The sequence below is a fragment of the Acomys minous genome (assembly GCF_964271855.1).
Source record: "Acomys minous genome assembly, chromosome: 18".
Classification (NCBI taxonomy): Eukaryota; Metazoa; Chordata; class Mammalia; order Rodentia; family Muridae; genus Acomys; species Acomys minous.
In genome coordinates, this window is record NC_140501.1 from 49,805,240 (window position 1) to 49,824,087 (window position 18,848).

Consider the following 18,848-nt stretch of genomic DNA (forward strand, 5'->3'; position numbering starts at 1 on the left):
TCCTGCCTGCGCCCCTCCTGCCTTTCCCGGGGCTCCACTCTTTCCTTGGGCACATGCTGAGGCTGCTTGGTTCAGAGAGGAGAGAAACTAACCTTTCTTGGGTGTTTTTAAAAAGGTTGTTTTTAAAAGGGGGAAAGTACACGCCTTGTATTGGTGTGCCGTGCCCTTCCCCCTTCCCTATTTATTTCATTTTAAAAAATTGTGCGTGCAGAGCGGCGTGTTGAGGGGGTTGGATGAATAAGAAATTCATAGTGGTAGAGGTGTACCTTCATTCTTTCATTTGTTAAAAGCCAGTGCAATTGAGGTGTTTGGGGACGGTTGTGGAGCTGTTTCTTTGAAGTCAACTCCACTGTGGTCTGTCCAGCTGAGTTTTGGCAAAACTACTGGTGGAAATGTTGAGCTTTCTTTGTTAATGTTCGGGTATTCTAAGATTGCAAAGGTTTAGCCTGTATTTAGGCTTCTGTTCCTGTTAACGTGATCATTCAAGATCCCTTTGGGCCTTGCTTTACGTTTTCTGCGTGGAGAGGATCCACCCCTCCACCTTCGCCTGTATAACAATGTCAGCGTCCCCACTGGGAGCTCCTTTGAGTCCTAATCCACTCGTCCTTTGCTCCTCTCCTCCCGATTCTCTCTTTCTATCCATCAGCCTTGATTTTTACTTTCATTTTCTCGATTTTCCTCCCTTTCACGTTTTTGTAAGATGCAGGATGTGGGATATTGGTTGCTAGGAGACAAGCCAGGCTCCCAGGGAGATTGTCGTTTCCTTGACAACCAGACTAGGGCAGCCACAGATGAACAAGCCTCCTATCAGCTGTGGGAGGGAAAGGGGGGCTTTTGAGCTCTGCAAAGAGTGTGTGTAGGGGTGCGGGGGTGGGAATGGGAGCCCTTGAGGTTTGTGGGTAATCTGAGCGCACCTTTGGATCTGTCCTGGACAGAGCACACAGAACTGGGAAAGCTATTGTGCAGGAAGCTGTTTGTTGGAGGGGGGCGGTGATCTGGGGACAAGAGCTGGCGGAAGAAATATCAGTGACTTTGGGATGGTCAAGGGAGTGGGGTGAATTGGAGGTTGTGATACCCAGGGTAAGGTGGATAGGTGGAGGGTAGTCAGGAAGCTCTAAAGAAGTGGGGCTGGGACAATTGTGAAGAAAAGTCTTGAGTCACTGAAGAAGAGCGTACCAGAGGGAAAGGGGCAATGGGGAAGCTCCCAGCATGGTTTGTATCATCATGCACCAGCAGCAGTCCAGAAAAGCAGTGTTATTCTAGAGCAGAATTTATATTAACATTGGCATGCTGTCTCCGGGACAGGATCCTCAATTTAAGACAGGCCCGATTAGACAAAAAGTTCTCTTGGCTTAATTGGGCCAGCCTGTATCTTAAAGAGAGATATAATTACACATATGGATATGCAATCTAGCATTATATAATACTATATTACATAAGAAGACAAATGCCTCCTTTCACCCAGGCTCTCTTGGCATGAATTTACCAAAACTCAAGACATTTCTCCCAACACTCTCATACCCATTTTCTGGAGCTCGGGACTAATGTCCACCAAAAAAAAAAAAAAAAAAAAAAAGCGAAGTGGTTTGCCTCTTTCTAGATAGGACAATGATGCTTGCGGTTGCAGCAGGGATAGTGATGACTGAAAAGAAAAGCCAGTTGGTGGGAGTGTAAGAGAAGTCTGAAGGCGCAGCCAGAGAAGGGATGGGCCTGGGCGTTCAGGTTAGATAGCAATTTAGGCAGTCGGCTTCCTAAACTCAATGGCCAATGGGTACCACTCTCCTACTTGTTGGCTCTCTGTCCCCTACTGAACTCTGGAAACAAAATCACAAGATGTGTTCGAGTGTTAGGTCATAAAGCAGCTGAACTTGGACGTGGCCCTGGATTTAAGAATCTAAGCCCAGGCCCCTCCTTCCATTCGCTTCCAGACCTATATGCTAGTGAGTCTAAACCACGGGAGGAAGTTCTGTTGGCCTGTGGGTTTCTGTCTTCATAGGTGAGATTCTGGCCTGGTTGTTATTGTTGTTATCTACCCCATAAAGCAGAAGCCACACCCACGTGGCTGTTCCTGGTGCCCACACATCCCTCAGATGCTGGGACTAGAAACTGTCAAGAAGGATTCTTTGTGTTCCCAGTTCAGGAGAAATGAGAGGAAGCAGAAAGCTGACAGCTGTGACAGTTGCCTGGTGGACAGGACCATAAGTGCACAGGAGTGATGCAAATCGTTGCCATATAGACTGGGTCAGAGCTTGGTGGAGACCTCCCTCCCCACTCCCCTCCAATAGCAGAAAGGTCCAGAGCCTGTGTAGGATTACAAGGAGGAGGATGAACCTGTCTCATTGAAAAGTCCTTGCTGCTCTTTTTGCTTAGGTTGCTGAGCCGCATCCACTTGCGCAAATCCCAGTTGCCATGTTACTTGAGTATTTCAGTTCTGGGTTTCTGCATGTTAGCATCTAGTTACAGCCTGCCAGGGACTGTGCTCCTCTGCTGCTGCTGCTGCTGCTGCTGCTGCTACTGCTGCTGGTGGTGGTGGTGGTAGCTTGGCTCTGGTCTTGATGGCTCAGCAGTAAAGCCCCTGGGCAGACTCCAGGACTCCTGTGCGCTCTGCCTCCCTGTCCCTGGGAAGGCTTACTCCAGAAATGACTCGCAGCACACAGGGAACGAGCAGGCGCAAACTGATAACCCTAAGTGCACCTGCCTACTTCTCATCCTCCTTAACCCTTCTAGGAGGGCAGATGCCAATGGAGGTTTTTTTTTTTCAGGGGAGGGGGGGGGCTCAGCCTTTTAACCACTAACGTGACAAGTTAACTACAGAAGGGCCTTCTATCTGTTCATCTGATCAATTACTCTCTGAATGGACAAGCTGCTTCGCTGCCTATCACCAAAGGAAACCGAGGCAGAAATTTACTCTAAGCTTGACCCTCAACTTCTTCCAGCAGCCAGTTCCCCACGTAGACAATGTGTCTAGCTTCTCATCAGAGTGCCAGAGGAATGAGGGTCTAAGCTGCTTCCTCTGTAGGAGATTCAAAGGAGGTAGATCTTACTCTTAGGAGCCAGATGTGGGATGCTGTGGGTAGCCCATTTAGGCAATGGGAAGGTCCATGGACCATAGAGTGGATGGTTCCGGGCTATGACCCCTTCCATCCCTATCTTAAAGTAGGCCTGCAGCTGAGCAAACACACTGACAACGTGACAGAGCCAGAGTCGAGGAGGGGAGGCTTGTGGATTCAGCAGGTACATATAGAAGGCTCCCTACTCAAAGAAGCTGCCAGAAAAACCTCTCCTAGCCAATAAGAGAGAGTAGGGTAGGAGGATGGAAGTGAACAGGCTGGGTCTTGGAAATTTACCATATGAGAGGGCCAGGGGAAAATAGGGGAGGCTGGGAAGAGCTGATGCCCAGCCCATTAAATTTTAAAGTGACTCTGCCCTGGAGCATTCTGGGAAGGGGTGGGGACTTGGCCCCAAGTCTGCTTCTCTCAGCTGTTTGTGCTGCTGCTGCTGCTGCTGCTGCTGCTGCTGCTGCTGCTGCTACAGCCTAGGGAAGAGGAAGAGAGCAGAAGATGAGTGGGCTAGTAGGCCGATTCCCTCTCTCTGGGGGAGTGGGGATAGAGCCAGGCCCAAGGCAGGTCCTGCTTTGGGATCTCTCACAGACTGACTGCCTCCATTCAGAAGCACAGCTGCAGGATGGTAAGGGACCAGTGGGAGACAAGCAATCCATCTGTTAGCATTGTGCCACTCAGCCTGCATGAGCAACTGGCTCTTAGGGCCCCTACATAGCTACTTCCCTGAAAGTTGCCCACCCCTCTCTCTTCATGTCAGTGCCAGTGCTTGACAAGGAGACAGACCTGGCTGAGGAAGGCCGCTTGCACTGACCCTGGTCCTCAGGGGTGGAACTTTTGCCAAACTGTCCTGATAGCTCCTTTCCTGCCCCTCAGGTCCCAATTAATGGATTCTGACATGGATTATGAAAGGCCAAACGTAGAGACCATCAAGTGCGTGGTGGTGGGGGACAACGCCGTGGGCAAGACCAGGCTCATCTGTGCCCGGGCCTGCAATGCCACCCTCACCCAGTACCAGCTGCTTGCCACCCATGTGCCCACAGTGTGGGCCATTGACCAGTATCGTGTATGCCAGGAGGTAAGACTGCAAGGCCTCTTGGTTGGGGGCCCATGCTGTGGATGTTGAACTGTGGATTGGTGTCTCTGGAACTCTTGAGAGCCCCTAGGGGTGGGGCAGAGGTGGATGAAGCAGAAGGGACCCTTGGAGTGAGATCTGAGGGAAATCCACCTCCAAGGAAGCATCCTTGACTATTCGTGTTTTCAGTGATGTTCTGGTTAGCGTTTCTATTGTTGGGATGAAACACACAACCAAAGCAAGTTGGGGAGGAGAGGGTTTATTTGGCCCACCCTTCCACACCATAGTCCATCACTGAAGGAAGTCAGGGCCGGAACTCAAGCAGGGCTGGAAGCTGGAGGCAGGAGCTGATGCAGAGGCCATGGGGAACACTGCTTACTGGCTTGCTCCTCATGATGCACTGAATTTGCTTTTCTTTATTTCTTTTTTTTTAAAGATTTATTTAATGATTATTTATACATATTCTGTATGCATGTGAGTCAGCAGGCCAGAGGAGGACACCAGATCTCATTGTAGATGGTGTGAGCCACCACATGGTTCCTGGGAATTGAACTCAGGTCCTTTGGAAGAACAGACAGACAGTGCTCTTAACCTCTGAGCCATCTCTCCAGCCCTCAACTTGCTTTTCTTATAGAATCCAGGACTACCAGCCCAGGGACGGCACCACCCACAATAGGCTGGGCCCTCTTAGTCAATTCCTAATTAAGGAAATACCCTACAGCTGGATCTTATGGAGGCATTTTTCTCAATTGAGCATCCCTCCTTTCAGATAACTGGAGCTTGTGTCAGGTTGACACGAAAACTAGCCAGCACGAATGGGGAAGCTGGTGGCTGGGAATCTAGCTTTGGCTGGGTACCATGTCTTGTGCAGTTATAGCCCTAAGGAATAACGTTTCCTTCTCCAGCAATAAGTGTGCTCTTTTATGGTCTCTGCTGCTTCTGCTCAGCATGGAGACTACGCTTGTTATTGAGTCTCCAAAGATTTCACGTGGGCAGCACATTGTGCAACACATATGTACCAGCCCTGCCCTCCCTCCCAGGATTGAGTTGGCATCTGCCCCAAGAACCATTATCCTGTCTTCCCCAACCCCATCCTACCCCAACTCCTGTGCCCAGGTGCTGGAACGCTCCCGAGACGTGGTAGATGATGTCAGCGTCTCCCTGCGCCTCTGGGACACCTTTGGAGACCACCACAAAGACCGACGGTTTGCTTATGGAAGGTAAGTAGTGCTTGCAGGGAGTCATGCAGGGGAATTTTCATTCTTTTCTATGGAACTGAATTATGCAGTAGAAATTGTGAGAGGAGTGGAGGAGATTTGATGGTGGGCATTTCCTGGGGCTGAAGGCATCCTGAGCTTGGAATCCCAGCACCGCAACCAGCTCTCTCTCTCTCTCTCTTTCTGCCCTACCACTGAGCTATATCTCTAGCCCTTTGTAACGAAAGGCAAACAAGTGAAAAAATTTAAGACACAGGCTTCCCAAATAGCTTGCTTGTACCACCATGTCTGACAAATAGTAATTTGTGTGTGTGTGTGTGTGTGTGTGTGTGTGTGTGTGTGTGTAGATAATTATATTGGCATATACATATTCATGTGCAAATTGGCAGGGAGAGGGTCTTGCACCGATGTGTGTAAGACTGTGGAGGCCATAGGTAGATAAACATCAAGATGCCTTCTTCAGTTGCCCTCCACCTAAGGTTTTTTTGTTTGTTCGTTTTTTGAGACAAGGCTTTCTCCTGAACCTGACGCATACAGTTTGGGCTGGTCTTGCTGGATAGAGAGCCCCAGGGATTCCACCCTGCGCCCGCCCCCAACACTCTGTCTCTGTGTTGGGCATCCAAATGCTACCAGCCCTGCTTGACTTTCTATGTGAATGTGTGGGTGCTGGGGCTCTGAAATCAAGTCCTCCTGCCTGCATAGGAATCCCTTTGTCTGCTTCGCCATATCCCCAGCCCCACAATGATAGTTTTTAACTCAGAAGATAGCCGTGCGGCCCAATGAATCTTTGTGCTTTAAAATGCCTACATAAATTATGGTCACTCTCATTATATGTTGTGTGGAAGATGGTGGGAACAGGTTCATAAGATGGGGGGTAGGCTGTGGTGGAGGGGATAGGGATGGACAGATGTGTTTTCCTCTTTCCAGCTTTCTCTGCCTCTAACTTTTCTCTCCTACCCGCCCCTCCCCCCTCCCCCCAGATCCGATGTGGTGGTTCTGTGTTTCTCCATTGCCAACCCCAATTCCCTCCACCATGTCAAGACCATGTGGTACCCAGAAATCAAGCATTTCTGCCCCCGAGCTCCTGTCATTCTGGTGGGCTGCCAGCTGGACCTGCGCTATGCTGACCTGGAAGCCGTTAACAGGGCCAGGAGACCTTTGGCTAGGTAGGGGTACTAGTGCCCAGGGAGAGGGAAGGGGACACAGGGGAGGGCAGGACGTTCTATGACTCCGTGCTCAGCCCTAGAGGAGATCCACTGACCCTTATATTTCTCCTTCCATTTGGAGCATCTTCCCATCAGAGTCAACGGCGGCATACTCACTCACTCACTCACTCACTCATCCTTCTATGTCATTGTATACCCTCTGTGGGAACAGCCTTGTACTATATTCTGTTGAGGAAAGATAGAGAATATGCATGTATGAGAATATTTATATGAAAGGGCCTTATAATGCTGTGGTGCTTTTTCGTATCATGGGTTCCACAGCTGTGGGTTCAGCCAACGTGAATGGGACTGTCCAGATAACCCGGCCCCCACCCCCACCCCCCGCCCGTCATTATTCCCTAAATAAAGCATGATAGCAATTATAGCACAGCACTTATAAGTAATCTAGAAGTGATTTAAGCAAGAGTGGGGCTATGCGCAGGTTATGTAACTACAGTGGCATTTTATAAGAGGGACTTGAGTTTCCACAGATTTGGCATCTGCGGGGGGGGGGGGGGGGCAGGGGGGATGTTCCTGGAACTAGTCCCCTTCAGATACCAAGGGATGTCTGTCTGTGAGTAGGTTAAATACCAGTGTGAAGTTTTGCATACAAGTTACCAGAGACGCGGGGGGTGGGGGGGGCCTTCCCTGTATTGAACTGGGGCAGTGACTGGGGGGTGGTGGAGGGCCAGTCAGGGAAGAGGGGGGTTCAAAGACAGATACTGAGCAGACTCTCTTAGCTTGCTCAGAAAGAATGGCCAGGCTTCCTCCATTACCAACACAAGTTGTTGGTTTTTTTCCTCCTTCTCGCGCACACCAGGCCCATCAAGCCCAATGAAATCCTTCCCCCAGAGAAGGGTCGGGAAGTGGCCAAGGAGCTGGGGATCCCTTACTACGAGACCAGCGTGGTGGCCCAGTTTGGTATCAAGGACGTCTTTGACAATGCCATCCGGGCTGCACTCATCTCCCGCCGCCATCTGCAGTTCTGGAAATCTCATCTGCGCAATGTGCAGCGGCCTCTACTGCAAGCACCCTTCCTGCCCCCCAAGCCACCGCCCCCCATCATTGTGGTGCCCGACCCCCCCTCCAGCAGCGAGGAGTGCCCCGCCCACCTCCTGGAAGACCCGCTCTGTGCGGATGTCATCCTGGTGCTGCAGGAGCGCGTGCGCATCTTTGCCCACAAGATCTACCTCTCCACTTCCTCCTCCAAATTCTATGACTTGTTCCTCATGGACCTGAGTGAGGGAGAGCTGGGGGGCCCCTCAGGGCCAGGGGGCCCCCGCCCAGAGGACCACCGGAGCCACCCTGAGCAACACCACCATCATCACCATCACCACCATGGGCGGGACTTCCTGCTTCGGGCAGCCAGCTTTGACGTATGTGAGAGTGTTGACGAAGCTGGGGGTTCTGGTCCTGCTGGCCTCCGGGCTTCAACCAGTGATGGGATCTTACGGGGTAACGGAACAGGGTACCTGCCAGGCAGGGGGCGTGTGCTCTCTTCCTGGAGCCGAGCTTTTGTGAGTATCCAGGAAGAAATGGCCGAGGATCCTCTGACCTTCAAATCCCGGCTGATGGTGGTGGTGAAGATGGATAACTCCATTCAGCCAGGGCCCTTCCGGGCTGTTCTCAAGTACCTGTATACAGGGGAGCTGGGTGAGAATGAGCGGGACCTCATGCATATCGCCCACATCGCCGAGCTGCTAGAGGTCTTTGATCTACGCATGATGGTGGCCAACATCCTCAACAACGAGGCCTTCATGAATCAGGAGATCACCAAGGCCTTCCATGTACGCCGGACCAACCGGGTTAAGGAGTGTTTGGCAAAAGGCACCTTTTCAGGTATGGGACATGCTTAGAAGAAGGGGTTCTCTCCAGAAAACTTTCTGAGGGGCCCTAGGTTAACCCCTTAGTGTTCAGAAGTGACTTCAACTCCCAATGCCACGGAAATATGGCTGTCCTGCTGCTCAAGCCGATAGCTTGCTTGTCTGCAGAGGCAGATGGGTAGTCAGGACCCAGGGACTGGCCCCAGGGGGGCTGATTTCTCCAGCATATCCACTGTGTCCTTACATGATGCCTCTTCTCCTCCTGGACAGATGTGACCTTCATCCTGGATGATGGGACCATCAGCGCCCATAAACCCCTGCTGATTTCCAGCTGTGACTGGATGGCTGCCATGTTTGGGGGGCCATTTGTGGAGAGTTCTACCAGGGAGGTGAGGCTGGAGATGGGAAAAGATGGGGGAAGCGTTTACATCTTCACATCTGAGACAGCATCAGTTAATTGTACTCTCCTCAGCATTGGCCATGCTCTACACACAGTGATGGACCCAAAGCAAATTTATGAAATGCTTCAAATAGTCAAGGATTTTTTCAGTATTCCGGGAGAAATAATTACAGTATCTTAGTAGTTTGTAAAGCTCTTTCATATATACCTCATTTAGTTTACCCAGACTTACATATAGCAAGCCGAACCCGGTTATATGAAAAAAAAAAAAAGGGATGCCATGAGAAGTTGTGCAACCAAGAAAAAAAAAGGGGGGGTAGGTCTGGAACTTGGGATTGACAGTTCCTTGATTCCTCAATTATACTCTGTTGCTTCCAAGAGACACACAGAACCATTAGAAAAGCCCATGTTCGGAGCTGAAGTCAGCAATGTCTACAAAAATAGATTGTATTATTATTGAGCTATGGAGAAACCAACAGACCAAGAGATAACGCCATCAGAAAGATGGGTTTATATAGATCCCAAGGGGTGGTGGTGGAATGCAACCTGTGGGGCCACATAGGGAAGATCAGAAGTCTGCCAGTAAGTGGAAGCGGACGTATCCTGGTTGTCTGATTCCTGGCTGTAGGGTGATTGCAACAAGAAATGGTAGACGGGTGTGAGTGTGGTGGAGGAGTCCACTTGCAGGCAGCTCCTTTGCTAGCTCTAGGAACTGGCTGGCTGGTCTGCAAAGAACCCCCCTCCCCCAGGCTCTAAATGTCAGCGCATCAAATACACACTATAAAAGCACATAGTGAGTACAGTTCCCTCTGTCTCTGATCAGTGCCCATCCTTCACCAAGCCCTTGGAGATGTTCTCCTGCATCTGTGCCCTTTTCCATCCTCCCAGACAAGCAGCGTAGCCCAGACACAGCCCTTGCTGTTTTCCATCATCTCTGTCTCCTGGACCATCAGTTGCCCATCACTCTATCTTATAGTTGGCAAGGATTTACTCTGCAGAGATGTATAAAATTCAAAGTATCCGCAATGCAGTTTTCCCAGCTGGTCTGTAATGTCTTTGGGGTGCAGGCACATGGTCTTTGACTTCTCCCAGGCACCACTCCCCAGCCTTCCCAGCCCCGCCCCACCCCCGACCCCTGACTCCCCGATTCCCACCCCTTAGACCATGCAAAGAGCAATCAGCAATCAGGCTGGGCGAATTAGAGTATGACTCCCTAAGGTTTCTGGAAAGCAAGTGCTTAGGGAAGGCTAAGTAGAACAGTTTAAAGCTGAACTGGTCTCTGAAGTGGGAGTAAGGAATTGTGCATACGGAATATGGGGCCAGGATTCTTTGAAGCCCCAGGGGCCTGTGTGCCCTGGGCATTTCTCAGCACCATAGACACACATTTTAAAGCTCCACCCGATTCTCAGCAAACCCAGAGAGACTCCCATCTGATGAGAAAGCAGGTTTTGTTTCTGCGCTGCTGTGAAGAGATCCCGGAGGCCCCCCGAGCAGCAGCACTGAGCAGCCAACTGGTTCCCCTTGCTCATTCTGTAGCCCACTTCAGCTGTTCCCTGCAGGCACTGGGGCTCGGGAGAGTCGCTGACCCAAATGGCCCCTTCAAGCATCCTCCCTGCCTGAGTGGCTTCAGGGAGATGCCAAGAAACTAGGTCCCTTTAGAAGACACCAGAGCCCTACTCTTGTTTTGTTGGTTGGTTTTGGGGGGGCGGTTTCAAAACAGGGTTTCTCAATGTAGCCTTGGCTATCCTAGACTCGCTTTGTAGAATAGGCTGGCCTCGAACTCACAGCGATCCGCCTGCCTCTGCCCACGCCCACTCCCACCCCCCGAGTGCTGGGATTAAAGGCATGTGCCACCACGCCCAGTGAACCCCACTCTTTAATGCTGTCCAGTCCCTGAGGCTCAGTGCCAAGGTTATAGAGGTTTTCTAAGCAGATTCAGGAACAGCCCTGGTGGGGGGTGGCATCAAATGGGGCGGTGGGGTGGGCACAGGGACACCAGCCCACCAAGTCAGGTCTGAGTGGCTCTGGGCCATCCTAGACTTAATGCCCCTTGCCTGCTCCTTCCCACCCTAGGTGGTATTTCCGTACACAAGCAAGAGCTGCATGAGAGCTGTGTTGGAGTACCTCTACACAGGCATGTTCACCTCCAGCCCAGACCTGGATGACATGAAGCTCATCGTCTTGGCCAACCGCCTCTGCCTGCCGCACTTGGTCGCCCTCACAGGTAACTAGCTAGTGCACAGGGACTTCCCTGGGGGGACAAGGTCATAAAGACCCCAGGGAGCGATTATGCATCTTTTGTTACCTCTCTCCTCCTGGGGACAGGCTGGGACACCAAGGGGAAAAAGTGCTCTCAGAGTTCAGTGTGCCGGGATCTGGAGAGATGGCTCAGTGGTTAAGAGCACTGGAAACTCTTCCAGAGGTCCTGAGTTCAATTCCCTGCTCCCACATGGCAGCTCACAACTGTCTGTAATTCCAGATCCAGGGGATCTGACACCCTCACACAGATATACATGAAAGCAAAACACCAATGCACATTAAAAAAAAAAAAAGAGTTCAGTCTAATGATGTGTTTTGCCTGAGGACATAGATGGGTTGCAGTGATACAGTTACCCTAGAGGTCTTGTGCTATCACGAAATGATCTCTAGCAGGTGATGACACTTTGACTCTCCCTCAGGCAAGGTCAAGAATTCACAAGGATTACACCGAATTTCTGCTTCTACTCTATGGCTCTTCCAGCCAGCTTCCTGTTTCTTCTTTTCTTCTTTCTCTCCTTCTTCTTCTTTGACTTCACCCTTTCTTTCTTCTCCCAGAAACATAAGGCAAATATTGACCCACACAATCCTTGTAAGGATTGTGAAAGCTGGGCTATAATCAGAGCTCACAGGAGGCGGAGGCAGAAGGAGCCTAAGTTCAACTTTTGCCTGAGCTACAGAATAAGTTTAATAATGCTGGGCAGTTTAGCAAACCTTGTTTCAAAGAAGGGGATTATAGCAGGCTACCAAGAAGAGACTTGATACCCTATGAGCATATACAGGGGGAGGAGGTCCCCCTCAGTCACAGTCACAGGGAGGGAGGGGAGGAATGGGAGGATACAAGGGATGGGATAACAATTTAGAGGTATTATGAACACATTAATAAAATATATATTTAAAAAAAACAAGGAAGGGGGGTAGGAGTGGGGATATAGCTCAGTGATGGCACTTGCCTACTTGTGCAAAGCCCTGGGTTTAGATCCTAGTATCAACACACAAAAGCTATAGCTCAGCTTCTAAAATGAGCCAATCCCAGAAGCCCTCAAGTAAAGGGGAAATGTGGGCAAATGGGAGATGATGTAGCCGTAGGCAGCCAGGTGCCCACAGTGGGAAGAGGAGCTAAAGATGGAGACCCAGGCAGGCAGACAGTGATGTTGAAGCTGGTGTTTGTGTAGCCATTGACACAGACACTAGTGCTAATGTTGAGGTCAAGACTGATTTTCCTAGGCAGGTCTGGAGAAGGCGAACAGCCTTAGAACTCGAGTCGGGTTTGACACAGGCAAGAGCCAGTGTCCAAGCTGCCGGAACCCTGGGCAGTTAATTTAGATTAAGGACAGACACCAGGGGGGACAGCAATCCCATGATGAGAGAGGAATTAAAAGGGACATGTCAGTCACAGGAAGAAGGTAAATATCATTGGTCAGGACAGAATATTAAGAATCAGGCCTACGAGCTGGGCAGTGGTGGTGCACGCCTTTAATCCCAGCACTCGGGAGGCAGAGGCAGGAGGATCGCCGTGAGTTCGAGGCCAGCCTGGTCTACAAAGCGAGTCTAGGACAGTCAAGGCTACACTGAGAGACCCTGTCTCAAAAACCCACACACAGGGGCTAGAGGGAATGCAGTGTAGTTAGTAAGAGGTGTGTCTCAGGACTACAGTTTTAGTGTCCTTTGGCGCTCATGGAAAAATGACGTGACCTTTCCAACAGCCATAACAATTCAAAATCTGGCATGGAGTCATTCCATTCTCAAAAGACTTATCTCTAAAGTAATGACCTCTGGGAAGAACTAAACCTATAAAGGGAGTTCTGGGAGTTCTTTTCATCAGGGCAGCAATTGGAAGCAAATCAGGGAAGCACCTTGGTTAAGCCCAGCACTGGTAATTTTCACACCGCTGCCATTTAAGATGTCAAACTGCACTGGCTTGTGGAAGGCCTTGCATAAAGTAGCATCTAATTACTTTTCCCTGGAAATGATCCGTGCACGCTAGAAACTGTGCGCTAGGTCGTGACTGTCAATCCGCCTAGTTGAGAGTCTGAGGGAACCTTGGGTGGTTGGTGCTGTGCACTTTCTGGGGTTATCAGTTCATAATTAAGTTTTTATTTTATTTTATTTTTTTAATATTTATTTATTTACTTGAGTGTTCTATTCACATTTATTTTAGAAGAGGCCATCAAGTCCCATTATAGATGGTTGTGAGCCACCAGGTGGTTGCTGGGAATTGAACTCAGGACCTCTGGAAGAACAGACAGTGCTCTTAACCACTGAGTCATCTCTCCGGCCCAAGTTGTTTGTTTTTAAATACAACACAAATACATGAGATGTATGTTCCACTTAATGAATTATACAGCAAAATTATTTTCTAACCTTGATGAAAGCCAGGAACTTGAACCTTTCTGGCCACACCATTGGCTTCTACCTCAGATCCCTCTTTTCTCCCCAGAGAAACCCACGCTGCCCAGTCTTCTCTTACGTTAATTCTTACGGACTCACATCCTTGCAGTCTAGATGTTTGTCATCTAAGCTTGCTTCCTTTAACCATTCTGGCTTGGTTTCACTCTTTGTTATCTTTTGAATTTCATTTAATCAATGAGTGCCTGTCCATTAAAAAAAAAAAAAAAAGAAATAAAGAAATAAATTCTTCCTAAAGTTATTTGTTGAAAAACAAACTGTCGCCAGGCGTGGTGGTACACGCCTTTAATCCCAGCACTCGGGAAGCAGAGGCAGGCGGATTGCTGTGAGTTCGAGGCCAGCCTGGGCTACAAGGCCACAACCCAGTATTTATTTATTTATTTATTTTATTTTTTAAAGATTTATTTATTTTATTTATTGCATATGAGTGCTTTATGTGCAGAAGAGGGTATCAGATTACATTATAGATGGTTGTGAGCCACCATGTAGTTGCTGGGAATTGAACTCAGGACCTCTGGAAGAACAGGCGGCGCTCTTAACCACTGAGCCATCTCTCCAGCCCCGAACACAGTATTTATTCACCTCACAGTTACAGCCTAGCATCAGGAGAGCCCGAGGCTGAAGCAGAAACCGTGGAGTAATGCTGTTGACTTGCTCTCCATGGCTTACTCAGCCTGCTTTCTTCCACAACCAGGGACACCTGCCTAGGGTTGGTTATGCCCACAATGGGCTGGGCCCTCCTGCATCAACCAGCAATGAAGAACATGCCCCCACAGCCAATCTGATGAAGGCACTTCCTGGGTTCAGGTTCCCTCTTCCCAGGTTGACTCTAGATTGTGCTAAGTTCGCAAAAAGTAACCAGTGGTCTTTTTTTTTTTTTTCCCCTCTCTTTCTTTGGTTTTTCGAGACAGGGTTTTTCTGTGTAGCCTTGGCTATCCTAGAACTTGTTCTGTTGACCAGGCTGGCCTCGAACTCACTGAGCTCCACCTGTCTGAGATTAAAGCTATACACTGCCACTGCCACCTGGCTACTCTGGTCTTTTTAAATATTTATTTATTTATTTGTTTGTTTGTTTACTGTATGTGTGCAGGTTTAAGGACAACTTTCAGGAATTGGTTCTCTCCTTTCACCCTATGGGCTTTGGGGATCAAACTCAAGTGTTTCAGGTTTGGCAGCAAATGCCTTTCCCTCCTGAGCCACCTCACAAGCCCTGCGCCGGTCCTGTGGTCTTGTAGTTTTCTATAAGCTAGATTTTTTTTTTACTGATTGCATTCCTAATTTTTTTTTTTTTTTTCTGAGATGGAACCCTTCTGTCAGCTAGACTTGCTTCACACTCTGATCCTCCTGCCTCCACCTCATGAATGGTGGGGATTAGAGTTTTGCAGCAACACACGTGGCTTATGCAGTGCTGAGACGGAGCCCGGGGCTTCATGCGTGATAGGCACACACTCTACCAACAATTCTGTGTTGTCAACACGGTGTAGTTAATATAATTCTCTCCCCACCATAACTTTTGTAAACTGGCTATTCAATTTAGGATCTAGATCTTAGTGTATTAAAACAACAACAATAAAAACAGCAAAAAAATAAAAATAAAACCTGCCTTCTAGGTTATTTCTCTTCATCAAGAGGAAAAGATTGCCTGATTTATTTATTTATTCATGGTTTGAACAGCTGTTGAGCCTCACTGCCTAGCTCTATCAACTAGTTAGCTACCCCCCAAGGATACTGTTGCAACACAGCCATTTCTCTACAAAGTGAGAAACGCCCACCACTTACTGTTTGGTTGCCCAGTAATAGAGTTTCTGTAGTTGTGACAGTAATACTTGGTCCTTTCCTCCTACCCTTGAGAGTAACTTTTCTTTTCTGTGTATATTTTTAAAGTGGTATCATGAACAAACTGCGTTGATTTTGTTTAATTGTATTAGTCCTTTTGTTTTGTCTGTTGTTTTAAAGACAGGGTCTTATAAAGCCCAGGTTGGCCTTGAACTTGTGACATAGATTAAGCTGGCTTTGACCTCCTGATCCTCCTGTGTCATCCTCCAGAGTGCTTGGATTGTAGGCATGCACCTCCACAACCAACGCATTTACTCTGACTGAAGTTCAAACACTACACCTTTAACCAAGGGCAGTCTCTTCGTGTTGCTCTGCAGTCCTTGGCTTTCTTCCTGTCCAGGATGAAAAGATGCCCTAGCTCCACCATGTACCTTTATGTTTCAGACCTGGAATCAGCCATTTCTCCAAAACACCCAGGTGTGTGTGTGTGTGTGTGTGTGTGTGTGTGTGTATGTGTGTGTGTATGTGTGTGTGTATGTGTGTGTATGTGTGTGTGTATGTATGTGTATGTGTGTGTATGTGTGTGTGTATGTGTGTGTATGTGTGTATGTGTGTGTGTGTATGTGTGTGTATGTGTGTGTATGTGTGTGTGTGTATGTGTGTGTGTGTGTGTATGTGTGTATGTGTGTGTGTGTGTGTGTGTGTGTGTGTGTGTGTGTGTGTGTGTTATGAATCCAGGGGCCTGTACATGCTGGATGTCCAGGTTTCTAATAGTTGACAATGGAAATACTCACTGGTCTTGTGATACTTCCTATATCCATGTCTTTCCAGGGGGAGGAGCTGGAAAAACATACTCATCTATCTATCTATCTATCTATCTATCTATCTATCGGATTTTTTTTTTTTTTTTGAGACAGGGTTTCTCTGTGTAACAATCCTGGCTGTCCTGGACTTGCTTTGTAGACTAGGCTGGCCTCGAACTCACAGCGACCCTCCTGCCTCTGCCTCCCGAGTGCTGGGATTAAAGGCGTGGGCCACCACATCTGGCTCATCTTTTTAAAGATGAAATACCTCATAGGATTATTCCGATACTTATAATTAAATTCAGGACCAAGGGAGTTTATTTCCTCCATATATGTGGTTTGTTTGTTTAGTTTTTCAAGACAGGGTTTCTCTGTGTAGCCTTGGCTGTCCTGGACTCACTTTATAGACCAGGCTGGCCTCAAACTCACAGTGATCTGCCTGCCTCTGCCTCCCGAGTGCTGGGATTAAAAGCGTGTGCCACCACGCCCGGTGCCATATATGTGTTTTAATGTAAGCTGGAAGATTAATAAACCATTTGCTAATAAAGTTTAAACCCACAGTTCTAGATCAGAGTTTTCAGGCTGTTTTCATTTTCAGCAAATGTGAGGTTTCAGGCTGTCTTCCATCAGTGGCTAACTGTGCTGAGGATTGGGCTCTGCATGTATCAGATTATATGGTGGGACATAATGTAGTTTGAAAACACCTCTTAGGTAGCTCAGCATCCTTTTTCATTTCTCATTCCTGCCCCACTGAGGTCTCACCTCATCCCTGTTTCCCGCCCCCCCCCCTCCAATAGGAACAAACTTAAAGTCTCCCTTGGTCTTTCTGGCCTGTTGGGACTTACCCCTGGCCTGTCCAGTTTGAACCCTCCCTGCAGCACTCCCCCTGCTGTGGCACATAAGCACCGTTTCTCCAGCTGATTGTTGGCTGTATGTGTGTGTCACAGAGCAGTACACAGTGACCGGACTGATGGAGGCAACCCAGATGATGGTGGACATCGATGGTGATGTCCTTGTGTTCCTGGAATTGGCACAGGTATCACGCATGGCAGGGGGAGGAGTTGACAGTGTCTTGACTTCAGGCTCTGTCTGCTCATAGGCAGAGTGTAAGACTCTGGGAGGTGATGGGTTGGGATGCTGTACAGCCTTTGGCTTCCCAGCAAGGGGGAGTCTATGTCATCTTATACATCAGGAAGCAGCTAGAGAACGTTTGGACATCTGCAAAGAGAGCTGGCCATGAGATGGAGGGACTGAGGCCATAGTTCATCAGAGGGGACCCCAGGACAGGGCTTGGATCAGCTCAAGGCTACCGAGGACTCCCACTCTGAAGTTAGCTTTCTGCCTCCTCGTTGCCAAACAAAGGAGTCACAGTGCCAGGAATTCGGCCTTTGAATGTGGCCGGTGCCAGGTTTGCTAAACTTGGTTACACGCTTCTTGGTGCAGACTGTTTTGTCTGCAGACGAGAGGAAAATGGAACCCAGAGGAGGGGTAAGTAAGAGCTGAGAAGAGCAGATGCCAGAGGAAGGGCACGTGGGACCTGAACATCAGTAGCGTGGCTGCTGGAGGCAATTGTGGGGTTGGTAATAGGGCCCAGGAGCCTACATCAAGCATTGTCTTGCTTAGTTCTGGCAAGGAAAGGGATGCTTATGAGGGTGGGCCCCTTATGACTGCAGAGCATCTGCAGGCACTGCACAGACAGAGATGCTATTCCATAGGCCTCTATGCAGAGTCCCTGCCCCAATGGGGATGTGTTTTTGTATCCACAGTTCCACTGCGCGTACCAGTTGGCTGACTGGTGTCTCCACCATATCTGCACCAACTACAACAACGTGTGCCGCAAGTTCCCCCGAGACATGAAGGCTATGTCTCCAGGTGAGTCTCAGTACCAGCCCCTGCAGCTTCTGCAGCTGGAGCTAAACCAGACCATGGGGCAAGGTGGGCTTCGTGCTGGCCTGGGAGTCCCTCCTAACTCAGCATCCCATCCTTGCACTGTGCCATAGAAAACCAGGAGTACTTCGAGAAGCACCGGTGGCCGCCTGTCTGGTACCTGAAAGAAGAGGACCACTATCAGCGTGCTCGGAAGGAGCGTGAGAAAGAGGACTATTTACACCTGCGGAGGCAGCCCAAGCGGCGGTGGCTGTTCTGGAACAGTCCCTCATCACCGTCCTCCTCAGCAGCGGGCTCGGCATCTCCGTCCTCCTCCTCGGCCGTGGTCTGAGAAGCTGCCACCCTCTTCTGATCCCGCTGCTGTTGTCATTAGCCCTTTGTCCTTCCGCTCTTCTGTATCATCCCCTCCACCCGACAGGGGATGAGGGAGATCACCTAACCAGAACCCTAAGGGCAGAACCGTTCTCACCAGCCAAAGTGGCTCAGGCTAAGAGGAGCCAGGCCCTGCAGATCAGAGCAGGGTCCACCTACAATTCCAGGCAGGGTAGGGGAAAAACGTCTGCCCCAAGGTGGGGAGCAGGAAAGAGCTCAGAGCTCTGGTATTTTCTCTCTGGACTTTAACAATAGAGTCGATGTAGGAAAGCTTCCTTGTACATGGGCTTGTCTGCATTGGTGTCTGCTTTGGCCAGGGAGGCAGCTTCCTTCCTCCCCAGGAGCTGGTCATGTTTTTCTACCAACAGACTTCTGAGAGTAGCAAGTATTTTGTGAGCATCGTCCTGCGGGTTTACTCAGATCCTTGCTTGAGAAGTCTGGGTAGAAAAGAAGTCTTCAGAGTCCACATCAAGGTGTCTGTACCACGAGGTGTGGCTGCGAGGCGGAGAATGGAATAAACTGCATCCTGCCAGCATCCTTTGGGGGGATACAGGCAATGCAGACCT

The 18,848-nt window shown here is 49.3% G+C and overlaps 1 protein-coding gene across 1 annotated transcript; it reads left to right on the top strand.

Moving 5' to 3' along the window:
• Window positions 1-913: 913 nt before the first annotated feature.
• On the top strand, window positions 914-18,420 carry RHOBTB2 (Rho related BTB domain containing 2). Its single transcript, XM_084768142.1, has 10 exons — window positions 914-1,996; window positions 3,936-4,137; window positions 5,251-5,354; window positions 6,332-6,517; window positions 7,377-8,395; window positions 8,650-8,768; window positions 10,853-11,003; window positions 16,971-17,059; window positions 17,790-17,895; window positions 18,024-18,420. The coding sequence occupies exons 1-10, from the start codon at window positions 1,935-1,937 to the stop codon at window positions 18,239-18,241; spliced, it is 2,256 nt and encodes a 751-aa protein (XP_084624268.1). The 5' UTR covers window positions 914-1,934; the 3' UTR covers window positions 18,242-18,420.
• The last annotated feature ends 428 nt before the right edge of the window (window positions 18,421-18,848 follow it).